Source organism: Mustela lutreola, chromosome 5 (genome assembly GCF_030435805.1).
Source record: "Mustela lutreola isolate mMusLut2 chromosome 5, mMusLut2.pri, whole genome shotgun sequence".
NCBI lineage: Eukaryota > Metazoa > Chordata > Mammalia > Carnivora > Mustelidae > Mustela > Mustela lutreola.
Window position 1 is genome coordinate 60,842,038 of NC_081294.1, and position 26,149 is coordinate 60,868,186.

The 26,149-nt window shown below is 38.9% G+C and overlaps 1 protein-coding gene across 7 annotated transcripts in view; it reads left to right on the plus strand.

Annotated features, from left to right (window-relative positions):
• RANBP17 (RAN binding protein 17) overlaps positions 1-26,149 on the plus strand; it is a 315,477-nt gene that overhangs the window by 270,289 nt on the left and 19,039 nt on the right. For 6 of the 7 annotated variants that reach the window (XM_059174293.1, XM_059174291.1, XM_059174288.1 and 3 more), the window contains 3 exons: positions 3,901-4,115; positions 6,286-6,424; positions 17,391-17,557. In XM_059174293.1, the coding sequence (XP_059030276.1) occupies positions 3,901-4,115; positions 6,286-6,424; positions 17,391-17,557 (521 nt within the window). The remainder of the gene's footprint in view (positions 1-3,900; positions 4,116-6,285; positions 6,425-17,390; positions 17,558-26,149) is intronic. The other variant, XR_009353860.1, reaches the window with a different exon arrangement.

A 26,149-nucleotide genomic window follows, 5' to 3' on the forward strand; every position in this document is an offset into this window, starting at 1 on the left:
AAAAAACCAAAGCAACAACAAAAATGGTTTCTCAGAAAAGGACAGAGAATATAAAAAAGAAAAAACCAAACAATGTAAGTTAATAATGAGGAAAATATTTCTAATAAGCTGAGTTCTGTGTATCAGGAGTCCTCTGTGCTTCTCAGTTTTTTCCCCCTCATTATTTAGTGAGATTTCTTTTCCTGCCACGCCTGTACCAAGTTAGAGCAAAAGCAATTCCATGGCACGTGTGTCCCCAACTCTTGCCCAGGATGGCCTTTGGCTAGATCATCTGTTCACTTCACAGTGTTTTTTCCCTGAGGCCTAGGGCAGCCTCTGCACCCACCCTAACCCCCACCCTCGCGCTAGACCTAATGGTAAGAATGCAACAGTACCTCATTCCCCTGCATGCAGTTATGGCCTTATAGTCAGTGAGAAACAATTAGAGATTTTCCTTTTGATTCTAAACTCTGGAAGTCTTTATTTCATTAAGGAAAGGATCATTTTCTTTTGTGCTGGGACAGAGGTACCAAAGTGTCAACTGTCACTGGCTTTGGTGGCAGGCAGGCCAACCCTGCCTTCACTGCCAGCTGTCCGTTGATATCATGGAGATCTCCTTTCCAGAATCTTCCATCTCCAAGGAAGGAAGGAGGTGGGACTGGCCAGGCATGGGGTGCAACAGGGAAGCAAGGATGACTGTCACACCCCTAAAGGAACTTCAAAACCAAACTTCGGCCCTGTTACTTTTGTTTACAGTCATGTGAATCTGACTGCAAGATTTTAAGCTATATGAGGGCAGGGCATCCAATTTCAATTAAGTATTGTTGAACAATAACACATATTGAACAGAGTTGAATTATAGTGAATAAGTAACTTGGCCGAGCCTTCTCTTCCATGATCCTTCATCACCACCACAGAATGCCGAGGCCCTTGAGCACAGTGAGATGCAGTTTCCTATTTCGAAAGTATTACTCATTCCACTTTGCCAAAATCATGATGGTAACCATCATACTAATTAATTTATTTAATTAAAATAAATTAACACAGATGTGTCTGAAACAGCCTAAAGGCAAGCTATGTATATGAAGTTGCAACTTTAGCACAGAAATAAAAGTTGCAGTTCTAAATAAGTAATCCTTAATGAAGGTTATCCAACACTTTAAGATCAAAATTTCTCTCCTGTCACAGTTCTAGATCTGCCTCTTCCATCTTTTGCTGCAGAATATAAGACCTTTAATTCTCCTATAAGGACATCAGCATAAAAAGGCCCCAAAAGGTGACCTGATTTTCTCCCTTTGACCCTGGCCTTTACAGCAAACCAAATGTGTAGACCATGCATACCCCCAAACTACCCTAGCTCTTGTCATCACACGTAAGCAGTGCTTTTCTTTTAAGGGGAAAGAGAGGGTGAGGGTATGCCTACCTTGGTTTGTACTGAATTTGAGGCAAAGGTAGAATAGCAGTGGTTGAGAACTTTCTTCTTCAACACCTTGCTTTCTCAGACCTCCATACCCATGTGTTTGATCTACCTGGTGCACACTCCTCCCCCTCCAAGTCTTCCTGGAAAACTGTGTTTGACCCTTGAGAAATAACCTGTGCTGTGAAGCCTTTCCCCACTGCCCTCCTGCCCAAAGTCGATCTCTTCTTCTGTTCTCCTAACATTTTAGCACAGCTCTCTGTGTTTGTCAGATTGTATGGGATTCTTGATTTATAGATCTTTTTCCCTCACCAGACTGAACTTCCTCAGAGTACAGATTTTATTTCATTCATTTATTTACCCTAGCATCTCACAAGTAGCAGCTGTTAAGTAAATGCGGTCATATTGAGTTGAATCTTTACAGAACTTACTATAGATCTCTAAGGTAAGTTAGGTTGAGGTCATGAGAGAGGGTACGGAATTTGTATGGAGGAAATCCCAAGATCTGTCTGAGCCTTCTAGTCTAAAGGTGTTGGTCAGGTATTGTCATTTACATGTTTAAGTTATAAGCAAAGCCTTGTGGGCTCATAGGGATGTACAGAAGAAAACCTGCCCACGGAGATGTTTCAGCAAGGCATAACAAGGGGAGGAAAGTTTTGCCATGAGCCAGATCTGTGTTTCATGGTCCACCAGAAGTATTGGTCCTTCTTTTTTTTTTTTTTAAGATTTTATTTATTTTTTTGACAGAGAGAGAGAGCACAAGCAGGGGGAGAGTCAGAGGGAGAGGGAGAAGCAGGTTTCCCACAAAGTGGGGGAAGCCCGATATGGGACTCGATCCCAGGAATCCGGGATCATAACCTGATCCGAAGGCAGTGGCTTAACCAACTGAGCCACCCAGGCGTCCCTAATATTGGTCCTTCTTAACCCATTAGTACACGTGGTTTCTGTAGTAGACACATCAGTCAGGGCCCAAACAGGGAGAAACAAGCACTGTGACATTTACAGAATAGGGAATTTATTTCATGAATTAGATGTTGGGGGAAGATGGGAAAATAGGTTAAAAGGGAGAATTGAAAGTTCAGGAGAAAAATCATTCACCAGCCTTCCTGAAACAATGGCATGGATAGACAAGTTGGAGCTCACAGGAAGTCCCACACTAGAAGCTGCTGGTGTGGGACCATGAAAGGATGTGGGGTGAGAGGGAACTGGTGTAGCATAGCTGTCAGTGGAAGACTGTTGCCTCTGCACAGCTGCCATTCTGGAAGTTTGCTGCCAAGTAGTTGGTGATGGTCTTGGAATCATTCATCAGCAAGGCTGTAGTTCTAGTTACAGAGGACAGAAGAACAAGGACAAAGTGAAACCCAGTGGCATTTCTACCATTTTTTCTCACTGTTACAGTGACCTTGAAAAAACTTGGCTGCTACATCACTGGGACCTTTCAAATCTCACATGATTTCTCTTTTGCCCAATTCTAGTCCACAACCATACAAGGAAATGGGTTCTGGGAAATATAATTCTTATGTAGCCCGATTGATACAGTACCACACCACAATATACCTCTAAATATTCTGAGTTGAATTTAGTTTCAATTTTAAAAGCAGTACTCACATAAATAGGAAAAGACAGAGGTAAGAAACATGTATGACTTTATAGTTTTTTGGACAACGTTCTTGGATATTGCCTAGAAACATGTCTTACCTAGCACACATTTCAAAAACAGAAATTGTTGGTTATAAATACTAACTACTATAAAAAAAATCTTAAGGTGATTATATAAGCATTTCTTTGTCTTCTGATGGTCAACATAGAATTTATGTACAGTTTTTAAACAATCATCTCTTGAGAGCTTCCAAAAAATCATGTAAGGAAAAAAGGAAGTAACATTTGTTATGCACTGTGCAAAGAACTTATGTGTCTTATTTCATCTAATTCATATACCGAAACTGTGAGGCTCCTAAAAGTGAAATAACTCAAGATCAGATTCATGTAAAATTGTTGAAAATTCATCCCAGAGTTTAGAGTAACTTATAGCTCAGTCTAGGCTGCCTTTTTCTCTTGACTTAGTTGGTTATTTACTCCTATTTCTTAACATCTTATTGAAGAAGAGATAACATATAAAAGTATATAAAGTGAGCTAATCTTAATGAATGAACTCAATTTTTATGTATTCTTATAATAATCATATAATAATCACCTATTATATCTATGTATTCATATAATAATCTATGTATTCATATAATAATCATACAATAATCGCCATCCAGATAAAAATACAAAACTTTTCCAATACCCTTGATTGATTTTCCTTAGGACATTTGTACTTCTCAGGTAAACTGCCTTATATATTGATATTTTTCACCACGCGGGTGGTGTAATTCTTCAAACAATGATCGGAGGAAGTGAACCTTAGCAGTAAAATGAAAATGTTAAATAATGTGCCTTATAACTGCTTTGAATTACATCTCCTTATATCACTTTCTCTTTCTGCTTTTACCCTAAAACAGGTAATCAGATCCTGTCCCTTGGGAGCCTCTCAAAAGATCAGATTTATCCAATGAAACTCAAGGGCATCTCCATCTGCTATTCAGCTCTCAAATCTGCCTTGTGTGGAAATTATGTCAGCTTTGGCGTCTTCAAGTTGTATGGGGACAACCATTTTGACAATGTACTCCAGGCCTTTGTCAAAATGCTGCTGTCAGTGTCCCACAGCGACTTGCTGGTAAGCAGTTGTGCGTCATGGGAGTCTTTGTGTGAAATGTGAAGTAACACCACCACGGGCTTGAAGTGGTTGTAATGAGGCCGGGGGAGTTAGAATAGCACCAGAACATTTTATGTTTTAGGACAGCGTCTTGATTCAACGTACAGAATTTGAACGACCATAGTGGTTCTGTGTACATAATTAAATGTACAGTTTTCGGGAGCTGCAGCTACCACGTCTGTCAGATGGGTCATCCAGAGTGCCCCAGGTTCAACAGCCAGAGAAAAATGTAATTAGCAGTTTCAATGAATTTCTTACAACTATGCTAATAATTCAAAGAAGGTCTGTTTCCTGGAGAAGAAATGGAGGATTGGCTACAGAATCTTTTCCTTCCTTCTTCCTTCTTCCTCCTCCTCCGTCTACTTCCCCTACTCTTTGGCCTTCCTTTCTGTGAAAATTCTGGTATGGCAGAAAGAGTGCTGAACTCAGAGTTAAGCATACGGGCGCATAGTCTCTACTCTGCCACTCACTAGTCATTTACCTTGAATAAATCACCTTCTCTATTTCTCCAGGCTTTAATTTCCTCACCTTTAAAATTAGTAAATTAAACAAAGTGATCTCTAGGTCCCTTTTCAACTCTACCATCTAGTTTCTATGATTTATGTCAGTGGTTTTCAAACTTTGAGGCCCATCAGAATCACCTCAGGTGCTTGTTGGAAATTTAAATTTCCAGGCTCCTCCACTGAGCTGTGTCATTATCAGACTTTTTTTAAACATCTCTGCCTGGTTACATAAAAGCTAATATATGCCCAATGTGGTTCCACTAATTACTTCCGTAACAGCCAAATTCGTGCTCAGGCTTAGTTCAGGCTTTTCCACCTGCTCCCTACCAAGGTTATAAGTAAGATCTAGGGGGCATTTGTTAAGTCAGCCCATATAAGAAATGCTCCTTGACAGGAATGGATGAATGGACTAGCAGAACCCTTTTCCACTGTTCTAAGCTAGTCTTAGAACCACATCTCAAGCCAGAGTGGTTTAGCCTCAGTAGTTGAATGGGATGCTCAATGAAGGCTACCCATACAACAGAAATTACAAAGTAGAAACTTGATTGAGATCAGGTGTGGGTTCTCATCGACAGGACTCTTCAATATCCAGAAAAACTGACTGTAGCTCCAGAAATTGCGCTAATCTTTTTTTTCTAACAGGCAAGCAAATCTCTAACCAATAATTCTCAAAATTAAGGGTGCATAGGACTCCCTTAACGTGCATGTTTAAAATGCTTGTCTTACCTCATTCCAGAGCATTTCCTGAGTGAGCCTGGAGTGGGGATCAGGAAACTGCATTTTTAATAAGCATCCCGTGTGATCTTATGGAAGTGGTCTTAATCCCACTTTAATAAATATTGCTCTGGCTTATTTCTCTTATGAGTGTTATGCTTCCTTGATATTGGTTTGAGTTCCATTTAAAGTTTTCCAGGTATCTTTCTCATGCACTTAGCTTTTGTCTATAGTATATGGCAAATATTAAGCCATTGGCCAAATCATAATTTAGTTTGGTGGGTTGGCATTTGTAAGTAAAACAGACTATGTTATCATATCCTATTATAACAGCAAATACCTTCATTTAAAAAAAAGTCGGGGGTGGCCTGGGTGGCTCAGTGGGTTAAAGCCTCTGCCTTTGGCTCAGGTCATGATCCCAGGATCCTGGGATGGAGGCCTGCATCTGGCTCTTGCTCAGCAGGGAGCCTGCTTCTCTTCCTCTCTCTCTGCCTACTTGGGATCTCTGTCAAATAAATAAATAAAATCTTTAAAAAAAAAAAAAAAAAAGGCTGCATAGCCACTATTAGGTACTGTTCAGTGTTACAATATCCCCATCCAGAAAAATAATTCAGTCTTCTAAATTCCATACTACAGAGATTTTATTTGGATTTAAGTGTTAGCCATGTAAGGTGAAATTGAGAGTACTTACTGTGCTATAGCTTCAAATTAGGATTTCTAGAGATCAAGAGATTCCTTTTAGAACCCATTTAAATACTGAATTGTGAATTCTGATGTCATTTGTTCAGTTTATTTATTTTATATATTTGTGTTTAGGTAAGTTTACAATTTCCAGTATTATAAATGGCAGTTTCCACTAGACCTTAACATGACTTCTGCCTTCCTGTGGCTTGACAGTTGTCTCTGTGTTGTAGCAATATCGGAAACTGAGCCAGTCTTACTATCCACTCCTGGAATGTCTTACCCAGGACCACATGAGCTTCATCACCAACTTGGAGCCTCCTGTACTCCTGTATGTTCTCACATCGATCTCAGAGGGACTCACTACTCTTGGTAAGTATCACAGAGAATATACTTCCCAGAAGAAAAATTTGATTGTGTTCTCTTAATGTATATACTTGGTGAGATGGTCATCCTTAAAAGGGGAAAAGATTGTGTACCCAAATTGAAACATTATTTTATAATTATTACTTGCTAGCGAGAGACTGCCCTTTTTTCACATTTTGATGTAGCGCTTTTTTCTTAATCAGCTTAATTAAGGTATAATTAAGGTTTAATTTACACATAATAAAACTCATTGATTTTAAGTGAGCAGTTCAGTGACTACTGACAGATGTATGTACAGTCATAAACTACCACAACCAAGATATGGAACATTTTCTTCACCACAAAAAGCTCTCTTGTGCCCTTCTGATCAATCCCTTCCCCCCAGCCCCAGCCCCAGAGAACCACCATCTACTTTCTTTCACTATAGTTTGCATTTTCCAGATTTTTGTCTAAGTTGAAACACAGGATGTATAAACCTTTGTGTCTGGCTTCTTTGATATAGCATAATGCCTTTGAGATTTGTCCATGTAGTTTTACGAATCAGTTTACTCCTTTCTATTGCTGAGTGTTATCCCATTATACGGATTATCACAATTTATTTATATATTCACCAAGTGATAGCTATTTGGGTTGTTTCCATTGTTTGGTTATTTTGTACAATGCTACTATGAACATTCGTGTACAAGTCTTACTGTGGACAAATACCTAGGAATGGGATTTCTGAGTTGTATGCCAAGTGTATTTTTAACATTATTTTTTTAAAAAAGAAGACTACAACACTGTTTTCCAAAGTGACTGGACCATTTTGCTCTCCCCAGCAACGTATAAGGGCTCTAGTTTCCCTGTATCCTCCCTAACACTTGGCTATTATCAATCTTAAGTCTTAGCCATCTTAGTGGGTGTGAAGAATCTCATTGTAGTTTTAATATTTATTTCACTACTGAATAATGATTTGAACATCTTTTCATGCTTGTTTGCCATTCATGTATCTTTTTTTTTGGAAGTCTAATTTTTTTTTTTAGGAAGTCTAATTTTTTTCTTTTTCTTCTATAGTTCATGTCTTTTGGGTCCAAGCGTAAGAAATCTTTGCTTAACCTAAGGCCAGAAAGGTTGTTCCTATGTTTTCTTCCACAGGTTTTATAGTTTTTTATTCTTATGCTTAGGTCCATGATCCATTTCAGTTAAACTTTTTGTATATAGTATTATGTATGAGATAAAAGCTTTTTTTTAACATAAGGTCATTCAGTTGTTCTAGGATCTTTTGTTGAAAAATATCCTTTCTCTGTTGAATTACTTTGTGCCCATTCTATACTGTTCTGACTTTTACTTTTTGTCCTAACATTTTGGTAAGTCTTAAGATCATATAGCATTAAACTCATATAGCATAGCCCTCTAGTTTTGTTTTCTTCTTTTAAAATTATCTTGACTATTCTGGGTCCTTTGTCTTTTTATGTAAGTTTTAGAGTCAGGTTGTCAGTTTCGCATGTTAGAGAAAAAAAAAGAATAAGGGAATTTTGGTGGGGATTGCATTGAATCTCTAGCCTAATTTGGGGCAATTGATGTATTAACAATATTAAATGTTCAATTCCTGAAAATGGCATATCTGTCCATTTGTTTATATCTTTCTCAATTTTTCTCAGTAGCATTTTTGTAGCTTTGAATGTATGACTTGTACATATTTTGTTATATTTATAACAAATATTTTACCTTTTTATGGTATTGTACATGGTACTAAATTTTAATACCCTTTTGTTCTTGGCTACCATGTAGAATTGCAATTGATTTTTTTGTATGTTGACTTTATATCCTGCAGCCTTACTGCAGGATAAACTGACCTATTAATTATGGTGGTTTCTGTAGATGCCTTAAGATTTTCTACATAGGGGCACCTGGGTGGCTCAGTGGGTTAAGCCTCTTCCTTCAGCTCAGGTCATGATCTCAAGGTCTTGGCATCGAGCCCCGCATCGGGCTCTCTGCTCAGCAGGGAGCCTGCTTCTCCCTCTCTCTCTGCCTGCCTCTCTGCCTACTTGTGGTCTCTGTCTGTGAAATAAATAAATAAAATCTTTAAAAAAAAAAAAAAGATTTTCTACATAGATGTATCTGCAAATAAATACAGTTTATCTCTTCCTTTCCAATCTGTATGGCTTTTATTTTTTTCTTGCCTTATCACACTGGTTAAGACCTACATGTAGTACAATGTTCAATAGACATAATGATAGCAGACATTTTTTTCTTGTCCTCAAGGAAATGTCTCCATTCATTCTTTTACCATTCAGTGTAACATTAGCTGCAGGTTTTTACATAGATGCTCTTTATCTTGTTGAGAAAATTCCCTTCCATTGTGGTTTTCTGAGGGTTATCAGGGATGAATATTGAATTTTATCAAATTATTTTTCTGCATCTACTGAGATGATCATGTGGTTTTTCTTTTTAGTTCTGTTTATACATTACATAATGTTGATCATCACATTGATGGATATTTGAATATTAAACCAATCTTACATTCCACCCTATGTTAAAACATATATCCTTCTTATATAAACTGAATCCAGCTTTCTAAAGTTTTGATACAGATTTTTATATCTATGTTCATGACAGATATTGATGTGTTATGTAGTTTTTCTATAGTTCTTCTTCCGTATCTTTTATTCTTTGTCTATTCCTCTATATCTTTGCCTTGTTTTGGTGTCATTCTAATCCCCTCATAAAATGACTTGGGAATTGTTCCCTCCTCTCCTATTTTCTTAAAAAGTTTGTGTAAAATTGTTATTAATTCTTAAATGTTTGATAGAACTCCCCAGTGAAGCTATTAGGCCTAGATTTTTTTAAGTAAGTTTTTAACTACAAATTAAACATTTCTAATGGATTTGGGCTACTCCAGTTATTTATTAGATCTGGGGTAGCATTTGGTAGTTTGGATCTTTAAAGGAGAAATTCCTTTAAAGTTCATCTGAAATTCATCTGACATTGACATAAAATTATTCATATTATCCCATTGTTCTACAATTTGATTTCTGTAAGATGTAGGATAATATTCCCTCTTTTATCCCTGAATTTGGCAATTTGTGTCCTTTCTTTTTTTTTTTTTTTTTGTCTTTCTTGATCATTCTGGCTGTAGATTTACCAGTGTTACTGCAGAGAATCAGCTTTCAGTTTTCATTGATTTTTATGTTATTTTTCTGTCTTTTAGTTCATTGACTGCATGTATGCCCTTTATTATTTCCTTCCCTCACTTTACTTTGCTTTTCCTTTTCTAATTTTTCAGATAGAAACTTAGATCACTGATTCTAGACCTTTCCTCTTTGCTAATAGACACATTTAATGCTTTCATCTAAGCACTGCTAAAGCTATTCGTCACAAAATTCTTATGTATTTGGGGGTTTTTTTCTGTTCACTTTAAAAATATTTTCTAATTGTCCTGCTGATTTTACTGAGAGGCACAGTTTAATTTCAGTATATCCAGAGGTGTTTCTGAATCTGTTATTGATTCTAGTTTAATTCCATTATGGTCATAGGATATGCTCAATGATTGTTATAATGTTTATATTTATTATATCTTTTTTATGGTTCAGAATACAGTAAATGTTCCATGGGCACTTGAAATGACTGCATTCCATTGTTATCAGGAATAATGTCATATAGTGATCTAAGACATTGATAATATTCAGGTTTTCTACATTCTTATTAGTTGTTTGTTTGTTTTTTACTTAACCTATGAATTACCAGGAGAGAAGTGCTTAAGTCTAACTATAATCATAGGTTTTTCCATTTCTCCTTTCAGTTCTATCAGTTTTGATATAAAGCATTTTAAAGTTCTGTTATTAGGTATGTAAATATTTAGGATTATTCTGTCCCTTGATGAGTTTTCCCCTTTATCATGAAAGGATCTCTATCTTTGGTGATACTTTTTTCTGAAAAGTACTTTGTCTAATATTACTAGCTTCTCTAGCTTTCTTTTGATTACTATGTCATCTTTTTCCATCATTTCATTTTTTTTTAAGATTTTATTTATTTGACACACAGAGGGGGATCACAAGTAGGCAGAGAGGCACGTGGAAGCAGGCTCCCCACTGAGCAGAGAGCCTGATATGGGGCTCAATCCTAGGACCCTGAGATCATGACCTGAGCTGAAGGCAGGGCCACCCAGGTACCCCATCATTTCATTTTTTATCTTCCTGTGTCTTTATATTTAAAGTTGGTTTCCTATAGGTACCAGGTATTTTCTATTGATATTGTAACAATTTTTACAATCTTGCTCACTTAAACCAATGTAAATTTATTATCTTATAGCTATTCGGGTTTTTGTTTTTTGTTTTTTGTTTTTTTAGATTTTATTTATTTATTTATTTGAGAGACAGGGGGAGTGGGGGAGGGGCAGAGGTAAGCTCAGAGCTGAGGCAGGGCATGATCTGAGATCATAACCTGAGCCAAAATCAAGAGTGGGATGCCCAACCAACTGAACCACCCAGGCACCTCATCTTATAGTTCTTTCGGTCATAGATCTGACATGGGTCTCACTGTGCTAAAGTGAAGGTGTCAGAAGAACTATGTTCCTTTCTAGGGGAAATTCCATTTCCTTGCCTTTTCCAGTTTGTAGAGACTACCTAAATTCCTTACCTCATGGCCCCCAGCAAGATTGCATCTATAAGCATTCTTCCATAGATACATCTCCCTCTGATTCTGATGTCTTCTCTTTCACTTTTAAGGGCCCTCAGGATTACATTGGGCCTATCCAGATACTCCAGGATAATCTCCCTATTTTTCACTCAACTAATTAGCGGTCCTTAATCTATCTGCAATCTTATTTATTCTTTGACGTGTAATCTAACATATTCACATGGACATAGAACATACTTGCCTAGCATGCAGCATATAGGTGGATCATACTTTTATATCAAATCTGACTATCTTGCCTTCTCATTAGTTTCAGCCATTTACATTTAACGTAATTACCAGTGTATTTGAGTTTAAATCTATAATATTGGTATTTGTTTTCTTTTTATTTGACTGAACTTTGTTTTTTCCTGCCTTCTTTTGGTTTGGATTAATTAACTGTTTCTTATGAATCCATTTTATATCCTCTGAGTTTATTAGCCAGACTTCTTTATTTTTAGTGGTACTCTAGGGTTTATAATCTACACCTTCAAATAATATCATCACAGTTTGCCTTCAGATAATAACAGTCTACCTTTTTCCCTCTATCTCCATTCCTTCTGGAACTCTAGCTACACATGTATTATATATCTCTGTTATTATACAAACACTGAATAGAGAGGACTCCTTTACAGCTCTCAGAATTCTCTCAATGTATGTCTCCCACTCTCTGAAACTCTATCCCATGAGTTCTAGCTGCCTCACCCTTCCCAAGTTCAAATTGTTACTCTTCAATGCAGTGAGACTAATAGGCTTTGTTTGGGTTCCCCTTTCCAGGCCTGTAGCCTGGAAACTCCTTGGGGCAATAAGTTTCAGTGACTGTGTAGGTGTAACCTCATTTGTTTCCCTCCTCTCTGGTTTAATAGCCCTATACTGCTTGTTGTGCAATAATTGGAAAATGTTTCATATTTTTTCTGTTTTCTAGTTGTTTATGGCAGAACAAAAAAAATTCTCATAACAGTTAATCTTTCATGGACAGAAACTGAAGCCTTGTCTTTTCTTATTACAGTTTGGCTTGACATTCTTTTATCTCACATTGTAGTAATACTTAAAATTTTTGAATTAGTTGCAGGTGGCTTTGTTGTTCTCAAAGTGTGGTCTTGGGCCTAGAATCTGCATTTTCACAAGGCACTCAAGGGAGTCTTGATGGGGTGGCATTATGGAGGGAATACTGAATAAGTCCCAGAGCTACTACCACTTATCAAGTGTATGACTTTGGACAAGTACTCTGTGCCTGACGCTGTCATAGCTGTTTTCAAGATATGTACTTCGCCCTTATCTTTCTCAGAACCATGGGTTACATACCATAATAGTGCTATTTGTCCTGATTTTCTACTTGATTGCTCACTTCCAAAGGCCAGGAACAGTGTCGTGAAGTACCACTTTATTCCCAAAATCTACCATATTGTAAGAGCTCAATAAGTACTTATTGATTAAATCAGCTGGGTAATATTTTCATTATACAGATGAGTAAGCTGTGGCTCAGAGAAGCGAAAAAACTTGCACAAGTTCACACAACTAATAAAAGCCTGATCTAGGAGTCTTTCTAACTCTAAATTCCATTCCTCTTCACCGCACCACCCTGCTGGATCTGTCTGTCTAATACAGGTCACAGTTTGGCAGGTGAATCACACTCTGTGTCTTCAAGAAAAGAGACTATTGAAAGTAACCGCTTGGGTTTCTCCTTCTCCAACAATAATAGACCTGCAAAGAGGTATTTTTAGTTATTGTTTGGGTCACAAGCAGGTCTCAGTTCTGCTTTAGCCTCTGGAAAAAAATGAGAGGGGGGTACAAAAAATTTCAATCAGTGGTGGAATAATAACTCACCTAATATGCTTGTCATGATGCTAAAAAAAACTGGTACTTATCATCCATCAGCATTTTTAGTTTCAGGTCAGCTATAATATGGGGAAAGAGAAAGGTAAATGAGAAAAGAGATTATATTTTGTCTTTTTAATTACCCAGCCACCATCACCACCACCCCCCACCATACTTTTACATACAGAGACCAAGTGCAGGACTTACAAAAAGCTGCTTTTTGTAATGACTCTCAAGTCATTCATTCATTCATTATCAGTTGTGCATATACTAGGTACTTGACCATATTAAAGGGAACAAGACAGATAAGGTCTCTACTTATGTGAAGCTTCGAATCTAGAGAGAGAAGATAAACAATAAATAAATGAACACGCACACACAAAAAAGTCAAGTCATGACAAGTGCTAAACAAAGATGTCAAATAGTAGAATGACTGGAGAATGATTAAATGTGGCTTCTCTAGAAGAAGTGATCAGAAAAGGCCTCTGCAGTTTAGCTGGGGCAGGGATGGGGGTACATTCCAAGAAGAAGTTAAGCATGGCACAGGAGTCAACAACAAGAAATGGTGAAGGCAAATGAAAAGTTGAACCAACTGGAAACCACCAGACCTTTCCTCATCAAGTCTACAACTAATAAAAAGTTCATTATTAGTAGAGGATGTTGTTATTTTGAACACATTCTTGAATTGTAGAAAGTGGTATGGATATAACATGGGGTCAAAACATTCAGGAAACATTTAGAAACTTAGAGACCGTGTACATTAGTTTCTCCCACCAAAAACAGGCTAAAGATAAAAGAATGCTATGAATTAGCCAAAGTGATACACTTGGTGTTTCAGGGATTGAAATAGCCAGGAAAACACATGGGAAGTGAAAAGGGGGACAGTACTGTGTACTGGGCACTATGGTAGTCTTTACACACTTGACCTTAATTGATTTTTACAAGGTCTTGCAAAGTAGGTGGTATTAAGCGCATTTTACAGAGGCGCACATTGAAGCTCCATAAAGTCAAAACGTCTAGAACACAGAGATTCAAACCTAGACCCACCTATTTCCAGAACTCCTGCACCACCCATACAGGCCATTTGTTCCTGAAATTGCCTTTCACACTGTATTTTTCCAAGACCACCTTCCTCTCTTCTGCCATGGTGGGAAATTTTGAGCCGAAGCCAAATTTCAGCTCAGCCCCATTATCATTCTCCTGACTCAGTTAAGCAACTCTTTCCTATCAGTTAACTTTTCAGAACAGCTTTCCGTGATGGGTCTTAGTGAGGCAGAGGGCTATTAATGATGCATGTGCTTCCTGTGGAGACTGGTTGCAGGAGAAAAGGAGCATTTGGTTGTTTTTAGTGCCAAACAGCAAGTTGCTGGAGAGGACAAAGTGCCTATTAGGCTAAAAAAATTGTATCTACGATTGTCTAAGCACAGATGAATCCTTCTTAAAAGATTCTGAATACCAAGAACTAGGACAAAAAATGAAAATTCATGACTTCTGCCCATCCTTTTATGTCAGGAGAGTTTCATTATTTGAATCTCAAATAATAGCTTGAGCTGTGAATAAAGAAAACCAATAATAATACACAGTCCTCAGCACTATTCATTCTGGTTTTGATCAAATGGCCCTTGATCCTTTTGATTCCACACCTTTCAATCTACCCTAACATAACATTTATCCGTTTCAAAGTCCCCAACCATAAATCAGCCGTAATGGAAGCTCTTCTTCTTGCTTTTATTGCAAGGATATATGCTCCAACCTTCATGTCTAAAGTGTTTACCTGGCTTTTTCATAGCTGACTCAGTAGATTGGAACCTTTTAATGCAACCTGCATGGCATGTGGTCACCAAATCTATGTGAAGTCTTTATAATTTTTGTGTGATTGATAGCGTATTGCTCTTCACTGGTGAGGGAAAGGGTACCTATTTCCTGCTCGCTTCCTTTTGTAGATCTCAAGTTACCGAATCCATTTACTTTCGTGATTGGGACTTCAGAGGTAGAAAACTGAAGGAAAAGAGAAAAGCAATGAAGCTCAACAAGTCTGTGCCTGACTCTTGGGCCTAGATGTTTTTCATTGCATTCTCTTACCTTCTGGAACTATAAAAACTAAGCCCTCTTGCCTGCAAAGTAACCCAGTTGGGGTTGGAGGTGGAGATAAACAATCAATCAAACACCATAGTTTTAGGAGAACAAGAGCTCCTTTCTTCAAAGGAAAATATAGCAGTAGAGTTTACTTACATATGTAGCTTCCAGAGCTCCAAAGTTCCCCTAACTATTGTCTGTGGTCATCTTGTAGACCTTCAGACAACCCCTCCTGGTCCTGCAGTCAGCTACCATCATCCTCAAGTTTAAATGCATTCATCCATCTGTATTTCAAAACTTTGAATTATGCCATTTCTCTGCAAAACAATGTATTTGAAAGAGTTTCTAAGCTACGGTGTTAGATCAGTTCCAGATATTATTACTGAATGCAACTCAAGACCTGTAAAAACCTTCCTCAGATTAGCTTTGCCTATCCATTCTTTAATTCAGCTAAGAAGACACCTCTAATCTAGGAAAGGCACATGTGTCTCAGAAGCTCAAAGGTTAGTAAGAATAAGAGATGAATGACTACTTCAGGGAGCGTATAATCCACTGGTTCCCAGCCCTACCCTCCCAGTCCACTTTCCTCATCTTCTGCATCTACCATTTTCACCATTTTTGAGTGTTTTCCATTGTTTCTCTTGTCACTTCTGTTACTAAACATAAACTCCTTGGAATTGTGTCCATATGTTACCTTTAGCCAAAAAATATGGGTAGTATCATGTTATGAATCAAAATCATGAACTTTGGATAAGCTGCTTAACTCTTAGCCTTATTTTTCTCATTTGAAAAATGCAAATAGGGTGCCTGGATGGCTCAGTGGGTTAAGCCTCTGCCTTTGGCTCGCGTCATGATCTCAGGGTCCTGGGATCGAGCCCCACATCAGGCTCTCTGCTCAGCAGGAGCCTGCTTCTTCCTCTCTCTCTCTCTCTCTGCCTGCCACTCTGCCTACTTGTGATATCTCTCTCTCTGTCAAATAAATAAATAAAATCTTTAAAAATAAATAAATGAAAAGTGCAGATAATAACACTACATACAAAGTGGTTGTTAGAAGTAAGTGAATAATTTAATGTACAAAGTAGATAGTTAATAAATGGTTGCTATATCATGTCACTCACTTGCTTTAAAGAAGCCTTCAAAACACCTCTTTGGTCTTTAAAATTAAATGTGATGTCTCAGCCCACTATTGGATGCCCTCAAGGAAGACCCCAACCTACTTTGTCACCTTCTCTCTTATGACTCTGTATACATTCTTTCACTCAAACCATAAGTCCAACTCCGAAATAAACTTTCCTCTTTCCATCATGAGGGCAAACCAGTAGTAACATCATCTTCTGAGCCCCTGTGTTAGAAGATGCTTGTGTTTATTTTTGCTTAATACCTAATTTTGTTTAATACCTGCTTGATTTTAGTGGTTAAGAACATAAATCTAGAATCCTTGTTTATTCTTATATAGTGGCTCCACAATCATCTAGCCCTGGGGCACTGGACATGTCATTTAATCCCTCTCTATTCTTGCCTGTGAATGGAAATAATAATAACAGTAACTATTACAGTGAGGATAATAATTTAACTATTACTGTGAAGATACAAAATAATAATTCATGCAACTAACACAACAAGCTCTCGTTAAATATCAGCTGTTTCTATGATGAGAATTTCTAGTTGTTTTCTTCTCATTCAGGTCTACAAGATATTTGACAAATGATGAGAAAAGTTAAGCGGCTCTTTCAAAGTAACAACATAGCAAGTAATTGGAAAAGATGAGATTTGAAACCAGAGCTGTCTGACTCCAAAATTCCTGCCTTCCTGCCACCCTGTGTACATTGTGCTCATCTCTCTACCTGAAAAATGCCCTTGCTATTATCTAACTAAAACAACTTTCCCAGGCCCATCTCAGGTTCTATCTCCTTCAGAAAGTCTCTCTGATTCCCCCATCCAAATGTGATGTCTTCCTCAAAATCCTCACAGCAATGTGTCACTCATTCATACCCAGCATTGTGCCCCAGTGACTTACGTACTACCTCATGAGGTCTTGGATACCAGGGTCAGGGTTGCCTCTGAAACAGAGCCCTTTGCCCCAAGTCTGTGCCCTGTTTCGTCTGAAGCAGAGCACTTTGCACCAAATAGATATTTAATAAAGTCAGTTGAGTTGAACAGAGGGTCGTTAAGGTCACAAATGGAAACTTCTGTCCAATTCAATCCTGGAATCATTTACTTACTAACACCTCTTTACAGCAGGTCGTGTAGTAGACACCGGGTTTAAAGAGATAAGCAAGGCAAAATCCCTGCCATCAAGGAATTTATAGTTTGATAAAAGTGCTTTGAAACCAGGAAGTGATTTTTTTAATTGGAGACATTATAACTAATCAGATGAAAAAACGCTTCAGTAATGCGAAGGAATTCTCATTTATTGTTCGTACAGATACAGTTGTCTCCTCCAGCTGCTGTACCAGTTTAGACTACATCGTCACCTACCTCTTCAAGCACATAGCAAAAGAGGGCAAGAAGCCACTTCGATGCAGAGAGGCCACCCAGGCCGGTCAGAGACTATTACATTTTATGCAGCAAAATCCAGATGTCCTGCAGCAGGTAACTGGTGGTCAGTCACCCGGCTTAAGAAACAGGCTAGGGCCTGAGTGTCTCTCAGAGCAAATGGTCTGGTCAGGACTCTTTACCAGTTATTCTGGAGGCGGATTTTCCCAGAAGATAGGGTTGCGCACTAGCCCCAGGACTGCTCACCCTCAGGAAGTCTCTCAGTTGTTCATCTTACTCCAGTGAGGCTAGAATTCAAAGAAAGGTTGGCTCTTCCAGAGGCCTGAGAAAAACAAAAGGCAAAGCCAGAACTAGAGATGGTCATGCTCTGGTTTCTTTTCTGGAGCCTCTAATAACGGCTTCTGAAGTTTGCTTTGTGGGTACTCTGGTCCATCAGGAAACTGCCATTTGCTGAGCTCCTGTTTGGTGCCAGACAGCTTGCTGGGAACTTGCCGTTTATCGTACCACAATTGATACTCTTCCCATTTCAGATAAATCGGGGTTCAGATAGGTCACATTCCCCCAGGCATTTAAGTAATAAATAATAAAGCCACAATGTCTTTATTTTCAAATGTGTTTTCTCACTGGCTAATATGAGTTAGGTTCAAGTTTAATACTGTTTTTTAAAAACTCACTTCTGCAAATCACAGTAACAGTATGCATAAAAATAACACATGCCAGAAATATTTCAGAGAGAATAATGCCATTTTTCTGCAGAGATACCATCACTACGATAGTTTCCAGTTCCACTAACTTTGGAAACTTTATAATGCTTCCATTCGTTTTATCTTGCCAAATTATCTTCATAATGGTAGTTTGCAAATGTAAACACTTTAACAAGGTTATTAGCCAACAAACAGGATGCCTGCCACCAGGCAGAGACTGTCACTGTGAGCAAAGAAATGATGCACATAGAATGAGCCAGCCATGCACTAGGCTTTCTTCCTGGCTATCATTTTTTACAAATATTCAAATTAAATTATATGAACCTATTTTGGCCGATGTCTTAGTTAGCCTGTTGTTTTCCTGGCAAGGAGGTATGTAATTAAGATTCTGTGTAACTAGACAAGGTGCTGTCAGCCTGTAAGTGTTTGGTATGACCCTGGAGGGGTTACGACACATCAGTGAAAAGAAGAGAAAGGTAGCACGTGGATTAAGGACTTTCCGTGCACAAGGTGCAGGAGCCGAGCCACTGAGATTCTCCTTAAAAATGCTGCTATCAGGGGCGCCTGGGTGGTTCAGTGGGTTAAACCTCTGCCTTCAGCTCAGGTCATGATCTCGAGGTCCTGGGATCGAGCGGGGAGCCTCTTCCCCCTCGCTCTGCCTGCTGCTCTGCCTACTTGTGATCTATCTATTAAATAAGTAAATAAAATCTTTTTTAAAAATGCTGCTATCAGGGCGCCTGGGTGGCTCAGTGGTTAAGCCGCTGCCTTCGGCTCAGGTCATGATCTCAGGGTCCTGGGATCGAGTCCCGCATCGGGCTCTCTGCTCAGCAGGGAGCCTGCTTCCTCCTCTCTCTCTCTCTCTGCCTGCCTCTCTGCCTACTTGTGATTTCTCTCTGTCAAATAAATAAATAAAATCTTTTAAAAAAAAAAAATGCTGCTATCAGGTGGGACAGAGATAATCAGTTAGTTATTAGATAACTAACCACTTATATGATAATTTGATTGACATAGTGGTAACAGAGATTGACACACGAGGAGAGGACTTTCAGGGAACTCTTCTCATTTGCACCCCCCCACAACAACCCTGAAATGTGGAAATCATCATCCTCATTTTACCGGTGAATACATTGAGTCACAGAGAGAGCAACTGGGGAGTAGAATGTAAACCAGAAGCCCAAGTCCTTACCACTTACATTGTTGATTCTCAAAGGGCCTGGTTGGTATGGATAATATCATTTCACACTGAACTTTCTGTGGAGATCTGGGTGCACCGCTCCTTCCCCCTCAGCCACCTCCCCAACGGCAGTAACCTCTGGTACTGATGGGAGTGTGGCATAGCCTTCTGGTGTTCTGCGAGGACAAGGTTGAACACCATAGATTTAGAGCATGTAGCCAGGGGAGAAAATAAATACCCATGGATTGGCCAGGAATCAGACCCAGCCCCCACCCCACCATGGCAACTGACAAGTCCACCACTAAACCCCTCCTGCCAGCACTCAGCCTGATCACAATTTCATCCCATAAACTTTGGCAGAAACTTTTTTAAGTTGGTAGAAGATTCTACCAGAATCAATAGGCTGTGATTCTAGACAAATACCATCAGACTGCAGAGCAAGTGATGTGGTTGTACAGGAGACAATCAAGTTTGTCTTTACTCGAAATCACCATGCATTTGTTGGTTTAAGTAATTTCTGTGTGTTAATAATACCTGGTAATCCTTTGCTTTATAGCATATGACTAAGTAGTGATATATCTTTATTAACAGTGGAATACATTCTATTTATTTGGAATGCAGGCTTTCAGATAGCATTTTAAATATTAATGACTGGTCTCTGGTAGTCAGCATAAATATGATTTGCATTAGCACTCGGTTATATCATCTTGAGTGCCTCTGATGTCAACCATCGGGTATAGCAATATCTGACATCATCTCCTTAGGTCACTGACAACTTTGACCTCTATTCTTATGCACAGTTTCTGTCGTCTCAAAAGCTCTTTTGAATTGATTTGAAATTTTGACTCTTCCCTTTATGAGGCAGTAAAATTGATAATTATTCAGATGGGAACTGAGCGCTGAGTGAAAAATCAATTCTACCCGCTCTCTGCTGCGTATAAAATTACTTCTGAGTCGGCTGGACTGAACGGATGGCCGGAGTAAAAGCAGCAGGCAGGAGTAGTGGGAAGAATTAGCTGGACAGAGCTAATAGCCTGAAGGGATGGACTTGGAAAAGAGGGAGTGGGCCAGTTGGGGGTTATTATGAGCAAGGATGGGTCCCATTGATCATCTGTTTACATCAGCTTTCCAAGACCTTATAAATCAGCCCTGAAGAGCAGCAGAACTCGAGATGCAAGATTCGGCATCTTACCAGAGGGACTTTGTATTAGATTATTCTCATTTTCACACTCAGATGAAAAGTGAGCCATTGATTATTCATTGGTTGCCCATTAAATGCTGTTTTTATAGATGATTTGCCTATCACTGAAGGTAATGAACAAGGTGGCTGCTTTATAACTCGAGGTTTCAGTTTTCAAGGCATCTGTGTCGGTTAAGTAATGCCTAACCCTATTAAAAGGAATGGGTTACAAATTGCTTAACAGTGCTGAAAAACTAGACCCTAATGACTAATTGTGCTTGGAGTTAGAGAGGGTTTGTCAGCTCTTTAAACTAAACTGGTGCAATGATCCTGCAATTATTTACTTGTTTGAACTGTTTTCCCCCCAACCTGGATATATATATTGCTGGAAGCGTAATTGCATGAGGAGTGTCAGTTCCAAATTGCAAAAGTTTATGTCCTCAAGCTTCCATAGCAGGTGAAACTTGCACCCACATAAAAGCTTTTCCAACATCCTTGTAGGCCTTTCAACCGGTGTACAACAGCCTGGGAAGCACATTTTCAGCACCTCTCACCTGGAAATGTGCTTATTATGATCTGTTATGTGGCTTGAGATACTCTGTGTTTTTAAAAATATTCTCCGAATAAGGCATCTTCCAGAATCCGCAAACAAATCTAACTTTGCTAGCATTAAATTCGGTCAATTTGAAGATCCACTATAATTAAGTGAATCTGTTGCAAATAAGAATCATTGTCTCACCAGCATTCCTTGGACTTAGCAATTGAGGAAAACCCAGTTTTCATGTATTAAGAATAAATATTCCCCATGTGTTTTTATGCCATTAGAAAGATAAACTAAAATCTTAACAAGCCAATGGTAATAGTGATGAAGCACAGATCTGCTATAGTAATTTGGAAAATTAAATTCCGTGTGAATTTTTTTCAGTTTTATCTCTGGTCATGTTAAGTGTTTGCCTCTAATAAGCCATAGATCAGCATTCACTTAGTTATATCATGGAGTGAAAGATTTGCCCAAATTAGGTAAACGGAAGAGTGTGTTTTATAGAATTAGAAGGGCAGTTCGGAGATGTGTGACTGATTCTTTTTCGCATGGTAAGAATAGGACACTGATGCAGAATGCGTCTCTAAATCAGAACTGCAGCTATAAGTAATTGTACTGGAGAGAGGAGTACCTTCCACAGAAGTAGGACGGGGACTCTGTGATTGTCAGTATTACTGACTAGATTATGCGGTTAACTTACTAACAAGGTATTTTTAGCAATTATAGTCTCTAAAATCGAAATACATTGAAGGGATGAATAGAATATTTGGGTTTGAATTTATCTCACCCTCGTCTATTAAACTGTTTGGTATAAGTCAGCTATAATTAAAAAAAAAAACAGTGCTAATTATGATGATCTCTCTCTTTCTTGCCCTCCCTCCCTTCCCCCCTCCATCCCCCCCTCCCTCACCCCCAACCTGGCATTTAACTACAAATTGTGAAGAGCTGTCAGGAGCTATAAGAATCATACTTCAGTAGGGATGTGTGCTGAGAGAACATTCACCCTTTTCCTCAATCAGTCAGTCAATCAATGAAAATTGCTTTTGTATAGTGCTCTTCACGACATGCATCCCAAAGTGAATTACAGCAAAAGGGAAATCATCTGCTCTTTTTTCATTTTTGTGTTTAGATTGAAGTGATACTGCTCAACATTTTGACATCCTATACAAGACATCTTTCATACTTAAGATTCCATTCCCTATAATACTAAGTAGGAGAAAGTGCAGTCACATATTTAACTCATGTTGAGACTTTGGCCTCTAGAACCTTAGCAACACTCTCACGGTGGGAAACACTTAAGCAGATGAAGTATATTCCTGTCTCTTATCCTCTTACAAAATAATTAGCCAGATTTTCTAATGTTACTAAAGGCATTTCTAGTGGACCCTGAATAGAAAGTGTGCCCTCCACATGATGCATTAGCTCAGTCTGGTTGACGTGCCACTGTATTGTCAAAAACATGAAAGTAGATTGGTACCAGAAACACACGCTGAAGGAACATTCAAAACTAGATCAGAGGACAGCGTGGGTGTGTAGAGGGTTTAGAGGAAGCCGAGGATTGGTCAGTAGACACCAACACAGAAAGCAGGAGCTCAGGTTTCAGGAAGGAACTGGTTTTTGCACGTGCTGCCACGATCTTGGTCTTCCCAGCATTCTGCGCTCAGACTCTGTATTTATTTCTAGGAAAAAATGATATTGGCAGAATATGCGCGCTTACTCTGTGCAGGTACTAGTGTATGCTTTCTACGTATGCGTGTAATCCAGTTTCATCATCGCAGCATGTCTGTGAAGCGGTGGCATTATGATGGCCCCTTGGTAAATATAGAAATTGAGGCACAAACAGATTAAGCAACTAACTTGCCCAAGGTCACCCATAGTCAGTGGAAAAACTGCAGTTCTGGCCTGTTGAACTCGAGTTCATATGCTTAACCACAGAGCTAGAGTTTGTTGGCAGCTACTAATCTGAGGTGGTTTGTGTGTTCTCAGCACTCACGCTGAGGCAAGCTGAGTTTCCAGTAATTCACACCGGGGCCATCCTTAAGGTGGAATGATTTAGAGCAGTTATCCTATCCCCCAACTTCATGCCGCAGCCGGGATGAAACAGATGGGCGGTGACCCAGAGAGGCGGTGGGCAAGGGAGAGGGAGGGTGCTTTGCCAGCTGGTGCAGAGAGCCTTGTGCTCCCCACCATCACTGAGGCAGAGTGAACAGACCCTCCACTCCCTTACCCTGCACCCACACCCACTCATTAATTCTATAGCCAGACACTGAGAGTATAAAATGGAGTGGGACGTGTATCCTCAAGAAGGCCGCCAGAGTCTAATAGCATCACTGTCTCGTGATGTTCCTGTGTTCCTTTCCTTTAATGTCTTTGAGGGAGCTCTTGAGGTTTGTTCCAGCTTGGGTTTTCTTAGATAGAGCAATACGGCAGCTGTGAAATGAAGGTGGGGAAGCAACAGGTGCTCTCTATCCGTCCCTTGTACCCAGTGCGTCTCTAGGCTTCATCCTGACTCTCACCACTGACTCATCAGTATAGAATGCCAGTTGTCACCTCCTTCAGGTGCAGACAGCTTCTCTTCTCTAATAGAAGCTGCTTCTGCTGCTAGGTACCGTTAGCTCCTAAGGGCTTCTCACATCAACAAGACTCAAAGTGATAATGTTGAGCGTCCCTCTCCCTATCCTTTCCATTCTACAAAATATCACAAACTAAGATGCCTACCGAGCCAAGCAGAAAACCTGAAGCTTGAGAAAGAAAACCAAGTTGAGTCTACATTCCAATCCTACGGGGGCAGCCTCCACACAGGGCCAACTCATTCTTGCCCTGTAAGAAGGTAGGACCCAGTGTTGCCAGTGGTATTATTACCTAGCCACCACCCCTCACCCCCGCTCCAAAGAGAACCAGAAATCCAGGTTTTCTGTGTCTGCTTATCAGTCTTCCACCAATGTATTATGTAATCCTAGAGGGTTTCAGAACTGAGATCTTCCAAAGGATGATCCCTGATATTTCCCACAGTCATCCCATGTGCTACTGCTGATGTTTTAATAATTTTTAAAGCACACTTTTTGGATTACTTGCTTAAAGAGGCTGCTGTTATGTTGCTCTTACATTTGATTCTATATGTAGGTGTCTATTAAAATTTAAAGAGGGCATTTATTTATATTTGGATCGTGCCTTTGCATCCAGAATGGATGCAGTCAACAGTCAATGAAACTCGGCTAACACCTTCCAAACACTTTTTTTTTAATCTTCAAAATAACCATATTTGTCTGAAGCAAAAACTAAAGTTTAGTTTGGTTAAGTAAGTGTGTGTGTGTGTACACACAATCTAATTACTAAGGATCAAATCAGAATATATGAGAGGACCAAGATTGGACAAAAGTTTCTAGGTAACAACCATGTAATACAAGTCCAGATGAGAGTAAAACTCTTGAATGATGAATTTTTGACCATCACCCCTAAAGATCGGTTTAGAAAGTTAAAGTATATAATTTTGAATATAGAAAAAGTAGGTGTTTTTTTTTCTTTTTTTACTAAAATGGCATTTTATCTGTGATACTATAAAATCATTGATCATCTGTAGAAGGATGATTCGAATCCAAATTTTTTGTGGTATACCCTATCTTTGTCATTTTGGTTGTGTTTTTGTTATGGAAATATTTGTTGAATGACTGTTTCAAGTATAACCAAAAGAAATGGTATTTTAAAACAGAAACATTAGTGAAAACAAAAATCTGTTCTTGACTTATGAATCATCCAATTATCATCAGAACTGTAATACCTGTCTTTAACAGAGTGCCTTTTCTTCCCCAAAGATCTCTTCAGGCTTGATACTTGTCTCAGCATCTAGCCGAGCCTGATACCTTGTATTGGTCAATGAGTGTCTAGAAAACAAACCCCCGCAAAATTAATTTGCAGAATTACAGTCCTCTCGGGCAGTGACTTTAGGTTTCAAAGCCAGCATGGTCATAGACTGCTACATAATAAACGGAATGGGAATGCTAAGAGGAGATTGCACCTTTGTATACTATCTAACGATCCTGCTGAAATTCCACAAGAAAATTTCATCCTAAACATGGGCGAGGAAAGAAATAAGCACTTCGAGTATTGTTCCAAATGGTTAACAGAACAGAGAAGTGTTGTGGTTTGTTGTTGTTGTTGTTGTTGTTTTCCCACTAGGACATGTATTTTTCTACCTCTAAGCACAGTTTAAAGATGTAATCCATTGATAGCATAACTTGCCTTATTAATTGAAAGGGATAGAATCCACCAGATGTAGCCCAAGCCAGCAGAGAGTTGGGTGACTAAGCAACAGCAGAGACACCATATTGAATGAGCCAGAATTCAGTCTCCAAGTCATTTATTTCAACCAGTGACAGTACGTTGCAGCTCCTGTGCCTCAGCAGTGATTGATGGTTTAATATCATATATAATTTTTTTTAATGAAGGAAAAACCATTTAAATATGTTACCATTTGCACTGGTATTCTCCTATGTACATAACTGCATTTAATCATTATGGGGATTGTTTTTATACTTGTGTAATTTGTATCCAAGAAATAACTGTCAAAGCCATCTCACGCTGTTGCTGGAAATGGTACAGTGTGCTTCACCCTTGAATAGATTCATTCTTCCCTGCACATAATTAAGAGTGTTGGAGCTTTCCCTGCCACCACATAGGAATTCCATGTTTACATTTCTGAGAATGAAAAATTAGCCACAATGTGCTTTTTCAAGTTCCCATTTTCTAGGGCTATGATATTTAAGTACCTTAGCTCCGTAGCAGTGTATGATTTGAAGAGTTTGATTTTAAGACTTTTAATATTAAAATACATAATAAAATTTTATTATCTAATTACAAGAGGGTTTAGCCTCTTATTAAAGTTGCTAAATCAGGCCTAGATTAGCATCATAATAACACAGTTTGACATGGAATACTCAAAAAGTCAAGTGCGAAGGAAGGGACAGGGTTTTTTGTTGTTTTAGAGGTTCTCCTCCGCCCACCCCTTGCACAGTGTAACAAGGATGAAATGCATGTATGAAAACAAACGAGGAGCAATTTGGGACGCTGGAGAAGGAGTGGAGGTGTCAGC